Below are 14,896 nucleotides of genomic sequence, written 5' to 3'. Positions count from 1 at the left end.
CAACAAATGTCAGCAGTTTCCTTTAATCTAAGTGTAGAGCAGGGTTTTAACAAATTGAAAAGAAGGATCTATGTGAGTTTTTTGATAACTTTTGAAAGAACCAAGGAAAGATGTGGCAACATGTCACACATCTGGAGAAGGAACCTGTGAAATTTCAAAAGTGTCATACACTGCAACTGGTTTTTTTTGACTACTCCTGTTCTGGCTTTCATGCTTCTGTTTGTTATTGGGTTACAATCTCTGACCAACTGGCACATCTTTCTGCAACCTGCCTCACACAAGATCATGATAAAAGGAAAGGCTTTTTAGCGCAGGTTTTGCCTGTCCTGTCACCAGTTTTGCTTCGGAAGCCATGGCAGAATGTAGGTGTGCTCAAGGCCACCTCAAGGATATATGACCCCCCCCCCCCCCCCCCGGTGAAACTTTAGCTATGTATCTTCCAGAGAAGGGAGTTCAAGGCCCCGTGGTCCATCAACTTCCCTTCCCTATCCTATCCACCTATATTCAGTATCTCCTCTTGCCATCTTATTCCTTCCCCCCCCCCCCCCCCACAAAATATCATCATCTTTTCTCCTTTTTACCTCTAACCTCCCTCCCATCCTCTCCCTCAGGTGCCCAACATCTCAACCCCTGCCCCATGTCCAGTATCTCCCCCTCTTTCCTTCATCCTGCCAGGTAGAGGCTGACCAAACTTTTGTTTTTATTTTGGTTACGGCACCAAAACTGGCCCCAAATCCTTTTTCTATCTGGTTTTAGTCTCTGCTGAAAGGTTATTTTAATTTTTGGCCATGTTTTCAATTTTGGCCAATAATGACTATGTGTTTTTAGTGGAAGGCAAAATTTGTACTTTGTCCCATTTGTCTCCCTCCCTTCTCCCTGAACAGGAGTTGCCCCTCCTCCTGGACACCCCCCCCCCCCCAAGTGCCCCCCTCCCCAACATCCATAGGCCTTCTGGGCTTATTTTACAATCCCTGGTGGGAATGATCTTGCACAATAGTTTATATAGTAAAGAGTACTCCAAATAAATGCTTTTGATACAAAATTTTAGCAGGAATTTAAATCAGTAAATTAGGGTTGATAAGCTCCTTACCGTTCAGTGAATCCAGACTGCCCCAATTTGACTGCCCCTATCGGACCGACCGTTCACTTGTCTATTAGATTGTAAGCTGTTTGAGCAGGGACTGTCTCTCTTTGTTAAATTGTACAGCGCTGCGTAACCCTAGTAGCGCTCTAGAAATGTTAAGTAGTAGTAGTAGAATTAGCCTCTCTGTGGAGATATAATATCAGCTGTCACTCCGAGTGTGACGCAGAATCAGCCACTGGAAAAGTACCATGGTTTTTAGCAGGGGCAGACTGAGAGTACTCTGGGCCCCCCCCCCCCCCCACACACACACACGCTACCACCATCCCCGCAGCCCTTACTTTTCTCTATGTCCAGCAGCATGTCCTCCGATTTCCCCATTTCCACCTTCTATCCTTGCTGCTGCCTGTGGCAGCTCCACAGTTTAAAATGGCGTGTGCGACCTCTCACAGTAGTCTCGCCGTGAAGGAGATGTGGGATAGGTGAAAAAAATCTGTGTTCTTAAAAAAATATCTCTGGGAAAATATTTGTTTTGTAGTGTCGGGGGGGGGGGGGGGGCGGGGGCTGGCACATGCACGTGGAAGGGCCCATCCAATTTACCTCTGGGCCCACCCAAAATAGTGAGTCTGGCTATGCATCTGGGCCCACCCATGCCCCTCTCAGTGAAGGCCCCCCCCCTTTGTAATAGGGAGCCTTCCAGAACAGAACCATGTTCAGGCACTGCTAAGTCCTGTCCATTCAGACAAGACTTAGTGTTGTATGGGGTGGGATATAGCAGCTGTTGAGCACAGGCCTGCACTTAAAGGCTCCAGCACCACACTGAGAGCAGCCTTCAAATTCTGCTGTCTTGCTGCATGAGGCCATGTGCTACCCTCCCCCCCCCCCTAAAAAAAGAAATCTGTTGCCCTAGGCAGATGCCTCATTTGCCTAGTGACAGGGACAATCTTGATTGTGCCATACATAGATGCAGAGGGGCAGAAAAGGGGGAGTGGGAGTGGGGGAGGCAGAAGAAATGTAGGGTAGCTACAAGTCCTCTTCAAGTCAACTTGCTGTTAGCAAGGATCAGGTACGACCAGGGCTTTTTTTGAGGAGGTACTTGGGGGTACTGAGTACCGACACCTTTTCTATTGTTTGTTAAAATTGACCCATGGACCCCAAGTTTTAATGAAAGAGCTCAGGCTCTACACACCAATTCTGCCTTAGATTCTGTGACTGGTTGCAGGGGGCTTTGGCTATTGTGGGGTGGGTCCCTCAGTGATCACCCCACCCCTGAAGGGCTGCCTTGCATTTGAGTACCGACACCTTTTTGCTAGAAAAAAAAAGCACTGGGTATGACATGCCGCACAACTCGTCTAACTTGGCCCCTGATTTGCTGTTTCCTCAGAGTCTTGCTGTCAGTCTGCGGGCAGAGCATCTGTCCTCGCCTGGACCAACCAGTGAGCTGTCGTCCCCAGTAGACAGGTAAATCAGCATCCCTGTACACTTACAGAGAAGCTTTTTCTTCTTTCTTAATGCGTCATGAAGAGTAGGAGCATTGTAAAGTGCAGAGCTTCTCAACCTAGTCCTTGGGACACATCAAGGCAATCTGGTTTTCATGGTATCCATATAAGATAATTTGCAAGCCCCAACTCTGTTGTATGCAAATCTCTCTCATACATATTCATTTGTGGGTGTCCTGAAAACCTGGCTAGCTTGGTGTGGTCTGAAGACTTCGCCGAGAACCCCTGGTAAAGAGGTATTTGCAGAAACATACACTGGTTGAAATTAAAAACAATTTAACCAGCCAGAAACGGCCACTGACAGGTTAAGTTGCTTGCTTGGGGCGATCCACTAATCAGGATGGACTGATTCTCCAGGCAGTGCACGAGATCCCAGAGACTCTGCCCAGTTGCCTACCACCGCACACTACAGCCCCCACAGGCCCTGGTGGTCTAGTGGCCGCTGCAGCTATTCTCCCTGATTGCACCGCTGTGTTTACAAAATGGCTGCTGAGACTCCCGCAGTAGTCTCGCGAGAGGCGACGCTACCGTGGGAAGTCCTGGCAGGCGTTTTGTAAACACGGCGCCACACTGGGCAAAGTAGAGGCAGCGGGTGGGCAGGAAAGAGGGGATTTATTTCCTGCCCCTGAAGAAGCCACAGCCACTACACCACCAGGGCCCTTCAAGGTGAGGGGGGGGGGGGGGAAACAGCGGCAACAGGGTGGGAGGGAGGCAGCACAGCAGGGGTGGGGCATTGGTGGCAGCAGCAGCAGCAGCATGGTGGGGGGGGGCCCAGGGTAGTCTAGTCTCAGTGCCCGGGGACCCAAAGTACTCTCAGTCCACCCCTGCCGCTAATTTTCAGTGGCACTTAACCATTTCTCACCGTTGAAAATTTGTGGTTAGCACCTAAATGAAAACCGGCTATTTTGGGGGCATTTTAGAGGTGGAGTTGGCACTTGGCCAGTTAAGTGCCGATATTCAGCACATAGAACACACTCCTGTCGACTTAGCCAGCCATGTGCTAGCCGGCGCTGCATAAACCGGATAGTCAGTGCTGAAGCTTGGACATGGCCTGGCATTGAATATCTGGGAATCACGCTGCCATTTGAATATTTACGCCGTAACTTTATAACTTTATTGTGTATTTATTTACACAATGTCGCTCTCTCCATTAATGGAACTCTGGGATAATATACAATATAGGCGCCACGAGCGTGCATGGAAGGGAGCCTATGCTGTAATGGCACCTGGTATCAACTCACCTAAAATTTACACCTCCTCAGTTAACTAGTCATAGAGTTAGTGGAAGTGTGGGCATCTGAGCATGGTAGGAATGTGCATACCTTACAGCAGGGGGGTCCTCAGATCCAGTCCTCGAGGCCACAGATCTGTTTGCACGCGGTGGGAACAGTGAATTGATTGCTGAAATCCTGAAGACCAGGGCTGGGTTTTGGGCCTCGAGGACTGGATTTGAGGACCCCCTCCCTTCAGTATTCTGTAAGTTGCGTGCATAAATGGGAGCCCCCCTCCTCCCCGCCTGTCCTGACCACACGTACGCCCCTGCCTTGGTATACCACTGTGTGCACTTTTACATGGCCCGCATGTAGGGTGTGGTCAGGAGCTTGGGCAGCACCGACACACAGTGGATCCAAAAAAGAGTCCTCTCACAGCTGGTGTTTTCCTAAACAAGGTCTTTTATTTTGAATCAATAAAAACAACCCGACACGATTTGTGTTTCGGCCGTAAAGGCCAGCGTCAGGGGTCTATTGATTTCCAATACAAAAATAATCTGGCAGAACAAATGAGCAATAGTTATTTGTCTGCTTCCTGAGAAATCGCATACGATGTATCTCCGCACAAACTTCTCTGTCAAACACGGTATACCAAATGGGATAACCGAGTTGAATATTGGAAATGGGATTTGATATACCGTGGTTTTACATAGTATATACAGGTATTTATTTGTACCTGGGGCAATGGAGGGTTAAGTGACTTGCCCAGAGTCACAAGGAGTCACAGTGGGAATTGAACTCAGTTTCCCAGGATCAAAGTCCGCTGCACTAACCACTAGGCTACTCCTCCAGCTGTGAGAGGACTCTCTTTTGGATCCACTGTGTGTCGGTGTTGACTTTCGTTTCTCCTGTGGAGAGATCACCTTCTGTAGGTGTTGGCTTCGCAAGAGCTTGGGCAGAACACAGGCGCACTCGTGATTTCTGTGCATTGTTTGTAAAATAGGGGTGAACATTTACGCCCGTCCATGGCTTCAATCTAGCGCCACTTTCTGCTATTCTGCCCTTAGTCTTTTATAAAGATGCAGAGACCCCTATCCCCAAATTCTAGAAAGTTGGGCCCAACTTTGAGAACAGCATGCAAATTTCCAGATGCAAGTTATAGATGGGCCCTTTTACTAAGCCGTGTAAGCGTCTATGCATGCCCAACGCATGCCAAAATGGAGTTACCACCCGGCTACCGCGTGGCTTTTGCAGTAATTTCATTTTTGGCATGTGTCCAGTACGCACGTCTGAAAAATTGTATTATCGGACGTGCGCCAAGTGGCATTTGACACGCGGCGGTCATTACTGCCTGGTTACTGCATGAGATTTTACCGCTAGGTCAATGGCTGGCGGTAAGGTCTCAGACCCAAAATGGACATGCGGCAGTTTTCATTTTGCTGCACGTCCATTTTCGGCAAAAATTTTACAAAAAGGTTTTTTTTTTACCGGTGTGCTGAAAAATGATTCTGCACACACCCAAAACACGCGTCTACACTACCACGTGCCATTTTTCAGCGCACCTTTGTAAAAGGGCCCCACGGTGAGGTCAGTGACACACATAATAAAGAGCCAGTAATTGGTGTTAATGAGCATTAAGAGGCTGCAATTAGCCTTAATGTATGCTAATAGTCAGTTTCCTATAAGTTGCACAGTCAGAGCGCACAACTTCAAGGGGGTGTGTTCCTGTGAGAGGAATGGGCCAGTTAAACAGTTAAGCTTGCAGGTTATAGAATCCCCACATTTATGCGCCTGACTCCCTCCAGTTAGGTTCGAGCATTTGCATTAGCCCTTGCGCTAGCGTAAGAGCTGACGCCTAAAGTTAGGTACGCAATTGTGGACTTACACTAGGATTCAGCAACGATAGCTACGCACACACCTGCCATTATAGAATCGGGTTAGTACACGTCATCCCAGTGCCTGTAACAGAATTACTCCCTAATGGGCAGATGATCGAAACCCTGCGCTGTTCCAAACAGCGCTCTAAAAATAGCACTGCAACAGCACGAGGCTTTACTGCCCCAATGATCAGAAATAATAGCATGCAAATGTATGTGTGCTATTATAGTGCAACAATCCTCCCGCACTTGTTTGAAAGGTCTGGGCTGTCAAACACAAGGGCTGGAGGTCCATGGGACCATCAGACCCCAAACAGCATGGCCCTGGTGGCCTAGTACCCCCACCCCGAGCCAGCGACACATGGGCTGGAGGTCTGGCAGACCTTCAGTCCCCCCAACCCCCTCGACACAACTTCCCTTATATGATGTGAAGCCCCGCCCAGTGCGACAGGGCTGGGCGCTACCATTTTCGAGGCGTCGCCGGTGGAAGAGGAGGAAGTCACCTCCCTCCTCCAATGAAAGTAGGGGGTGGGGAAGAGGGCCGCTGGATGACCAGGTTGGGGAGGGGGGTTGATTTTCAGCCCACTGGGCCACCAGTGCTCTATTTGAGGGATCACGGGGGGGCAGGGTTCTTGCTCCTGCAGGATGGGGGCTGCTGCATGGGGGGGGGAATGGGGGGCCTGCTAGCATGCAAATGCATGGTGGACATGGCTGAACTTTCATCCCCAATGGTCTGCAAACCCTAGAACCAGCTCCAAGCTGGCGTAGAGTTTGCCGCGGACAGCATGCCAATGTTTGGCTCGCTGATCATTGAGGAGGAATACATTTAGAATGCATTTGCATGCTACTTGCACTAAGAGCCTTTTTGCATTCATTTGCGTTCAGAGCCGCGAGTGCTAATAGCCTCTAGCGCCTGCGTTTGCTTCTGATCATCGGCCCATAAATGTCTTTAGGCTTGAAATAGGCGTCTGCTTGGTCTTCACACATAGGCGACCTGTTATAATAGTCCTCTCATTGCTTCTTTGATTTGACTGTCTTTTTCTCACTCTTTCATTCCCCAGTTATACTTCAGATATCGCCTCTGGGCTCAGTGATGGCTATGATGGGCTCTCTGCCGGGGAGCATAACGTGAAGCCAGCAGTCAAACGCAGCTCTGGGAAAATTCTTAGGCGCAGGGGACGGTCCAGACTTCGTATTATCAACGTAAGAATCGAAAGTTGAGAAACTGTATAACTTAGGCCTATTGAGTTGACGAGGGAGTTTTTATCGGAGCACTGCAGGAAATGAACATTTTTCCCTTGGGTTGACATGGGCAGCATCTGACGTAAGCTAGGGAAATTTGTAGTGGGTGTCTCCGATCCTCAAGGGCCACAACCCAGGCAAGCTACTACACCTAGTTGGTATTCTAGAGTTGTGCGCTCAAATTCCAGAAAGCACAACTTCAAGGGGGTGTAGACCTGGGAGGGGCCTGTACAGGTTAGGGACATGTCATGCAGCTTTCGGGTTTTCAGGATTTCCCTAATATGTATGAGATCTGTTTGCATGCACTGCCTCTACTGTATACAGATAGATCTCTAACATATTCATTGGGGAAACCCTGAGAACCCAAATAGGCAAGAGCTGAGTTTGGACACTCCTGCTTTAGATTTCCAAAGAGCAATTTCTGAAGCTGCAACACTGAATCCGATGGCCCCTTTCCCAATTCAAACTCACTTTTTGTGGGTCCAGAGGGAAGGCTCAGGACTGGCGTGAGTAGCACGTATGAGTCACTGCTCTCCGCCAGCGAAGAACTGGAGGGCTTAAAAGGTACTGGGGGGAGGATTTGTCCTGGAACATTCCCTCCAGGAATTGGGATCAAGTCCTCCTCATCTAGGCCTACCGAGAAAGGCTATCACATGAATTCAATATCAGAGTCAAGGGATGGTCCTTTGGGAGTTTGGTGTATATGTGTAATGAGGCATTCTCTGGAAAGGAAAAAGCTAGTTTTTTCCCCTCCATTTTTGAAATATGTTTGCTGTGTTCAGATTTCAGATAAAAGTGACAGAGTGGTGGAGTGTCAGCTGCAAACTTTCAACAGTAAAATGGTGACCTTCAAGTTTGACCTGGATGGGGATAACCCTGAGGACATTGCAGCTGTGATGGTGAGTAGAGGTGGTTCTCAAATACTGTGGGGGGGTCTCTTTCTGTACCAGGCAGTTGCTTCATTTATTAGACTAGATTAGGGGTCCCCCAAATCTGGTTCTCAAGGTCCACAAGCCAGTCTGGTGTTCAATATTCCCACAATGAATATGCATGACAGAAAATGTAGTAAAAGCAGTTAGCTTAGCAGGGTTTAAAAAAGGTTTGGCTGTCTTCCTAAAGGAAAAGTCTATAGATCATTATTAAAATGGACTTGGGGAAACTCCACTACTTATTAAGCAGCATAAAATGTATTGTGCTGTTTTGGGATCTTCCCAGGTACTCGAGACCTGGATTGGCCACTGTTAGAAACAGGATGTTGGGCTTGATGGAACTTTGGTCTGTCCCAGTATGGCAATACTTATGTACTTACGTAGCTGATAGAATGCATATTGTGGCCTTCAAGAACTGGATCTGACAACTTCTGTGCTAGATGATAAGTTCACTTGTAGCCCACCATTTCCCATGAATATAGTTCACATTGAATTACAACAAGTCTAGAACAGAATGGTCTAGGAAGCTACATAATGTAAATACAAAAAATACTTAAACCTTAAAGCAGTATCACATAATAATAAGAGTGATAAAACATAAAAGTAACTATAATCAGATTATTTCTTTGACACATAAATCTGAAACAATAGCATCTTCAGACCTTTCTTAAACATGGTATAGTTAGTAATATTTCTAAGATTGTCTGGTAAGAATTTCCAAACTTTTGCAGATTGAAAATCAAACAAACAATTAAAAAGCTTCTTTAGGACTCGGGAGATTGAATAATGCCGATTTCTGGAAGTTATATAAATAACTCAACAATGTATAATGCACAAGAGTGATCATATATAATGGAACTTGTCCAAATGTAATTTTTCATGTCAGACAACCCAACTTAAAAAAATATCCTGGCCTCAACAGTCAACCAATGAGTCCTAATAAAGTAGGGAATAATTCTATCTGTTTTATGTAGAGAGAATATTAGGCTTAAAGCCACATTTTGAACTGTTTGAATTTTTCTTAATAGATATTTTGGTAAACCCAAGTAGATTATGTTACAATAGTGGAGTTTGCATCATATACTTACAGGTTTGTACCAAAGCTTTACATTTTGTTCAATTTTAGTTTCTAACTTATCAGCTCGTTCTGATCCCTTCTATTAATTCTCAATGTGGTGATGTTTATAAAAATGGAGGAAAAGCCTCAATAGGTATTGGGGTCACTCTGCTGTTAACTATTTAGTCAACCTTAAGGAGCCCCCTCACTCATCACTGGCATAAAAACCTCCCACTGTTCTTCAGTTTTGCTTTATTCAACTTAACCAGACTCATAATTTTAATGTATTATTGTTTTATCATTATTTGTTTAAAGATTAATAAACTTTGTTTTTCTAAAAATTTGGTTCCTAACTTTGGATAGCCTGGCTTATTCTCCCACCTTTTTTATTTTTTGCTTCTACAAATTGCAAAACAGGGGAAATCCTCTACGTTGACGAATCACAGCAGGTAAAAGTAGAGGCTGACCAAAGACGATTCACCACTGGAGACTTGAATTCAACAGTCTTTATTAATATAAGTGAAATAAGGACCCAGCACGGGCCGTGTTTCGACGCATACAAGCACCTACATCAGGGGTCAAATAAAATACTCTGGATGAGGACACGGAGTCGCAGCTCTGCTTGTGTGCGAAGCTGCCAACTTTTGAAACGCTGTTCATGCAGTCGTTGCAAGTGCTTATCCATTTGTTTTTAATGCTAACGTGTTTTGAAAGTTGACAGCTTCGCACAGTGGTGAAACATTTTTGGTCAGTGTGTGGTTCTACAACAAGAAAAGTCTAACATCAGAGGGGGGGATAAAAAAACTTGTTGCAGCAAGAACAGAGGTGGATTTACCACTTACAGACACTTCATCCAGATGGGATGAACTCGAGGAAAGAGTGGAACCAGTTTTTTTGAACAATATAAATGCTTACAGGCTATATCTTTAAGAGGTGGAGCATTGTGTCCCTGTCTACATTTTTTATGGCTACCGATAGGAGGATACTGTGTCGAAGGCGTGTGACGTCAGTATTATAAAAACCACGCGCCATATTGAGTTCTGACCAGACTAAGGGAACAGGACTGAGCAGCAAAGTGAGGTGTTATGATAAAGTTTGTGGCGAAAGTGAGTTATGGTAAGGAAACGAGTACTTAACAAGTGTGCTCTTTTGCAGAGTACGCCACGGACCCTGAAGCAGGAATCGAAACCTTGGCCAAAGTTGGCAGTTATACGAGACTGAGCAGCTGCAGAGATTACTACTACTTACCATTTCTAAAGCGCTACTAGATGTACGCAGCGCTGTACACTTGAACATGAAGAGACAGTCCCTGCTCGACAGAGCTTACAATCTAATTAGGACAGACAAACAAGAGATAAGGGAATATTAAAGTGAAGATGGTAAAATAAGGGTTCTGAACAAGTGAGTAAGGGTTAGGAGTTAAAAGCAGCATCAAAAAGGTGGGCTTTTAGCCTAGATTTGAAGACAGCCAGAGATGGAGCTTGACGAACCGGCTCAGGAAGTTTATTCCAGGCATATGGTGCAGCAAGATAAAAGGAACGGAGTCTGGAGTTACCAGTGGAGGAGAAGGGTGCAGATAAGAGAGATTTACCCAGCGAACAGAGTTCCCAGGGAGGAATGTAGGGAGAGATGAGAGTGGAGAGGTACTGAGGAGCTGCAGAGTGAATGCACTTATAGGTCAATAAGAGGAGTTTGAACTGTATGCGGAAACGGATAGGAAACCAGTGAAGTGACTTGAGGAGAGGGCTAATATGAGCATAATGACACTGGCTGAATATTAGTCATGCAGGAGAATTTTGAACAGATTGAAGAGGAGAGAGATGGCTAAGTGGGGAGACCTGTGAGAAGCAAGTTGCAATAGTCTAAGTGAGAGGTGATAAGAGCATGGATGAGGGTTCTGGTAGTGTGCTCAGAAAGGAAAGGGCGAATTTTGGTGATATTATAGAGAAAGCAACGGCAGGTTTTAGCAGTCTACTGAATATGTGCAGAGAAGGAGAGGGAGGAGTCGAAGATGACCCCAAGTTTACGAGCTGATGAGACAGGAAGGATGAGAGTGTTATCCACAGAAATAGAGAATGGGGGAGGAGGAGAGGTTGGTTTAGGGGGAAAGATAAGAAGCTCAGTCTTGGTCATGTTTAGTTTCAGATGGCGCTGAGACATCCAGGCAGCAATGTCAGCCAGGCAGGCTGATACTTTGGCCTGGATTTCGGCTGAGACTTTTGGTGTGGAGAGGTAGATCTGGGAGTCATCAGCGTAAAGATGATACTGAAAACCATGGGATGAGATCAGAGTACCAAGGGAAAAGAAGTATATATAACCAGACTCATAATTTTCAAAATTGAACTTAAGTTGAATAAAGCAAAACTAATGTAAAAGAACAGTGGGAGGTTTTTATGCCAGTGAAGAGTGAGGGGGCTCCTTAAGGTTGACTAAATAGTTAACAACGGAGTGACCCCAATACCTATTGAGGCTTTTCCTCCATTTTTATAAACATCACCACATTGAGAATTAATAGAAGGGATCAGAACGAGCCGATTAGTTAGTACAACATTGAGATCCTTTTCTTGCTCTGTGCTTATTAGTTTCTGTCAGCTTTGGGGACAAAGGCACTGTGATCTGGTTCTTATAACAAACATTGCCAAAGCATGAGAAATGCTGAGATGCGAGTGCAAATCCCTTCCCTTCTGCTCGTCATGCCACAGTTGGTCCATCTGTAATCAAACAGTTATAATAATGGCCATTCTCCCTTTTTAGAAAGAAATTCGCTCCAGCGATAGCGCCCGCTGTCAGGAGGTCGGCCTGTCCATCTGTCCATCCATACATGCCAAGTGTTAGTTTTGCAAGCACCTGCCAGTGTTAATTCTCCAAAATTGGAGTGATGTGGTTTCAGCAGTTCTGACCAGCAAGTGTTGGATAATTTGCAGCTGCTGGATTGCTTTCTCTGGAAGGCCCACATAAAGCTGAACTATAAACAGTCCCATCTGGGTCATGAATTGGTGTTGGACCCGTTCACCTCAGAGCGAGTATGTGCATCAAATGACAAAATGGAGTCACGATTCGTCCCAAGAGGCCAGACTTGCTTACTAACTAGTGCCTTAAGCCCATCTAATGCTGGGGTCAAGAGAAGATAAGGCTTTCCTAACCTATAATAATTTAGGTGTCGATATTCAGCCTGCGATGGTCAGCGTTTTGTAAAACACAGAAATGTCTTGAGCTGTTTCTTAAATTGAGAAAACTGTGATAAATGGCTCTATCATTCTGGTAATTGATTGTAAATAAAGGGACCCACAGCAGAAAACAAAGCATCTCTTGCATCTACATAACTTTACCCCTCCTGGTGTTATGTCCTTTTCTGTCCTATTGAATATTGTAGTTCTGTCCCCATTATACTTTTAGTCAAGTTTTGTCTTTCCCCCTCCTGTCCCCTTTTTCCCCAATTTAGACTATAAGCCGCCTGGCTGACCCTCTCAATGGAAGGGATAGTAAATCCCAATAAAATATGAAACTTGAATTCACGTTAAAGAAACGTGCCACAGATAACAATCTGCGTTCCTCTGGATTCAGTGCTCTAACAAGATGATAAAATTCAAGAATTTGACTTAAGTAAGATGAAGCCACAATGCGGACTCAGAATCCGCCTCATGGTTTCATCTGTGGCCTGATACATTCTACTTAGCTGATAACATGTTGTGTTCTTATTTCCTCAGATGAAGCAAATCCAAAAACCGCTTTAAAGACGATAACGGTCAAAATTCAGTCTACTGCGTTCAGTGTTTCGCTGATCACCGCCGGCTTTATTTCCAGAAAGTCAATGCTAATAGGAATCACAGGCAGTTCCCTGAGAGCTCTTCAAATTGCCCAAAATTCTATAGCAAGAGTAATCAGAAGAGGATCACATTTTGATTGTGTGACTGCTATCTTTAAATCCCTTCATTAGTTGCCTGTAAAATTCTGGATTGAGTTTAAGATCTTGTTGCTAATTTTAAAAATATTAAACGGTTATCTTTCCCCAACACTCAGTGCCACTCTACGACACTACCAACCATCACACTGTGTCAGATCCTCATAAGAACATGCCATATTAGGTCAGACCAATGGTCCATGTAGCCCAATATCCTGTTTTCCAAACAGTAGCCAAGCCAGGTCACAAGTACCTGGCAGAAACCCAAATAGTAGCAACATTCCATGTAGAACCCCAAAGAATAGCAAGATTCTGGAATCCTAAAGAGTGACAAGATTCCATTCAGAATAAAAACAGATCAAAATCCTGAGTGGTGTAAAATGAGTAGAAGTAAATCAATTTTTTACTCGTTACAAAAGTTCAAAGACTAGGGGGACACTCGAGAAAGTTACATGGAAATACTTTTAAAACAAATAGGAAATATTGTTTTCACTCAATGAATAGTTAAGCTCTGGAACTCATTGCTGGAGGATGTGGTAACAACGGTTAGCGTTATCTGGGTTTAAAAAAGGTTTGGACAAATTCCTGGAGGAAAAGTACATAGTCTGCTATTGAGACAGACATGGGAAGCAACTGCTTGCCCTGGGATTTGTGGTATGGAGTGTTACTGTTCTGAGATTCTGCATTGAATCTTGTTATTCTTTAGGATTCCAGAATCTTGTTATTCTTTTGGGTTCTAATGAAATGTTGATACTCTGAGATTCTGAATGGAATCTTGTTACTTTTTAGGAGTCCAGAATCTTGCTATTCTTTGGGGTTCTACATGGAATGTTGCTACTCTTTGAGATTCTGCATGGTATCTTGTTACTCCTTAGGATTCCAGAAAAGTACATAAGTATTGCCATACTGGAACAGACCAAAGGTCCATCAAGCCTAGCCTATCTAAAGTTACCTTACAAAAGATATATCGACCATCCGGGTCTTTAACGATGTTACTAACCTGACCTGCTACTCCTTTCCTAATCAATATGGCTACCCCACCTTTCCTCCCTTTTGCTGGCGAATCAATGCACTCTCCCACCCACCATTTCTGCAGCTTAGAATGTTCAATCGCAGTTAAATGCGTCTCCTGTAGGAGAGCTACATCGGCTCTTATCCTCTGCTGATATCGCAGTATCTTAGATCTCTTCACAGGGGATCCTATTCCTTCCACATTCCACGTTATAATTTTAGTCATGACCTGTCTGACTGTGGTTCTGGTTCTTTTGCATTAATTCCTTGTCTCCAAGGGGGTGCCACCCCAGCTCATGGCTCTCCCCTGTTCCATTATAGTGCTGTGCGTTTATATCAGTATCGGCATGGGTGGAATAAACCTCCCCCCCCCTCCCCTTTTAGAACCATCCTAAAGTTTCCAATCTGTGTCAAGTAACTTCCCTCCCCTTCCAACCCTTCCCTTGGTCCTTCCCCCCCCCCCCCCCCCCCACTCCCCCATCCCTCTCCCAAGATCCCCTGTTCCTCCCCTTGCACCTCATCCCTACTCTTAAGGGACTAGCCACGTTTACGCCTATCCCAGCATTCCACTGAGTTCAAGGAAAAGGGAAAAAACATTAACAATAAACAGTATCAAACATTATATCCCTCCAGGCCTCTGCCCTCTTATACATTTGTTCTACTTACACTATTTATTGATCTAACACAACAAAAGAGCCATATATAATATAATAACAGTCTTCAACATTAGTGTTCAGTGTTAATCTCTCTACACATTAAGGTCATGCAAACTTTATATTTTCCTGGAAACTATTACTGTATTAACTCAATAACTATTCAATCTTATGGAAGCTACTTCACATATCAACGGCTGATGTGGGATCTCTATTAGATCTTCATCTTCCCTTGTCAGCATGTGGTGATGATACCTGCATTCAGCACAGTGGTCTATTCACAGTCCTCCGCTGTTCTCCTGTAAAGCCGCCTAAAGATGGGTTACCCAGTGTTCACCTTATCACTTCAAAATGTTCTTGGCAGCGTTTCAGCTTGCCGTGTTATTAGCTTTCCGTGACTTGTTTCAGCGCCTTTCAGTTGTAGTACCTGCTTTA

General features: G+C 45.1%; 1 protein-coding gene across 1 annotated transcript in view; it reads left to right on the top strand.

The window, feature by feature from the left end:
• WNK4 (WNK lysine deficient protein kinase 4) overlaps window positions 1-14,896 on the top strand; it is a 443,184-nt gene that overhangs the window by 355,438 nt on the left and 72,850 nt on the right. The window contains exons 10-12 of the mRNA XM_030220935.1: window positions 2,466-2,542; window positions 6,730-6,871; window positions 7,693-7,809. Of these exons, the coding sequence (XP_030076795.1) occupies window positions 2,466-2,542; window positions 6,730-6,871; window positions 7,693-7,809 (336 nt within the window). The remainder of the gene's footprint in view (window positions 1-2,465; window positions 2,543-6,729; window positions 6,872-7,692; window positions 7,810-14,896) is intronic.

Source organism: Microcaecilia unicolor, chromosome 12, assembly GCF_901765095.1.
Source record: "Microcaecilia unicolor chromosome 12, aMicUni1.1, whole genome shotgun sequence".
In the NCBI taxonomy this organism is placed as follows: Eukaryota; Metazoa; Chordata; class Amphibia; order Gymnophiona; family Siphonopidae; genus Microcaecilia; species Microcaecilia unicolor.
The sequence above is the reverse complement of the archived record's forward strand: the minus strand, read 5'-3'. Positions and strand labels throughout refer to the sequence as shown.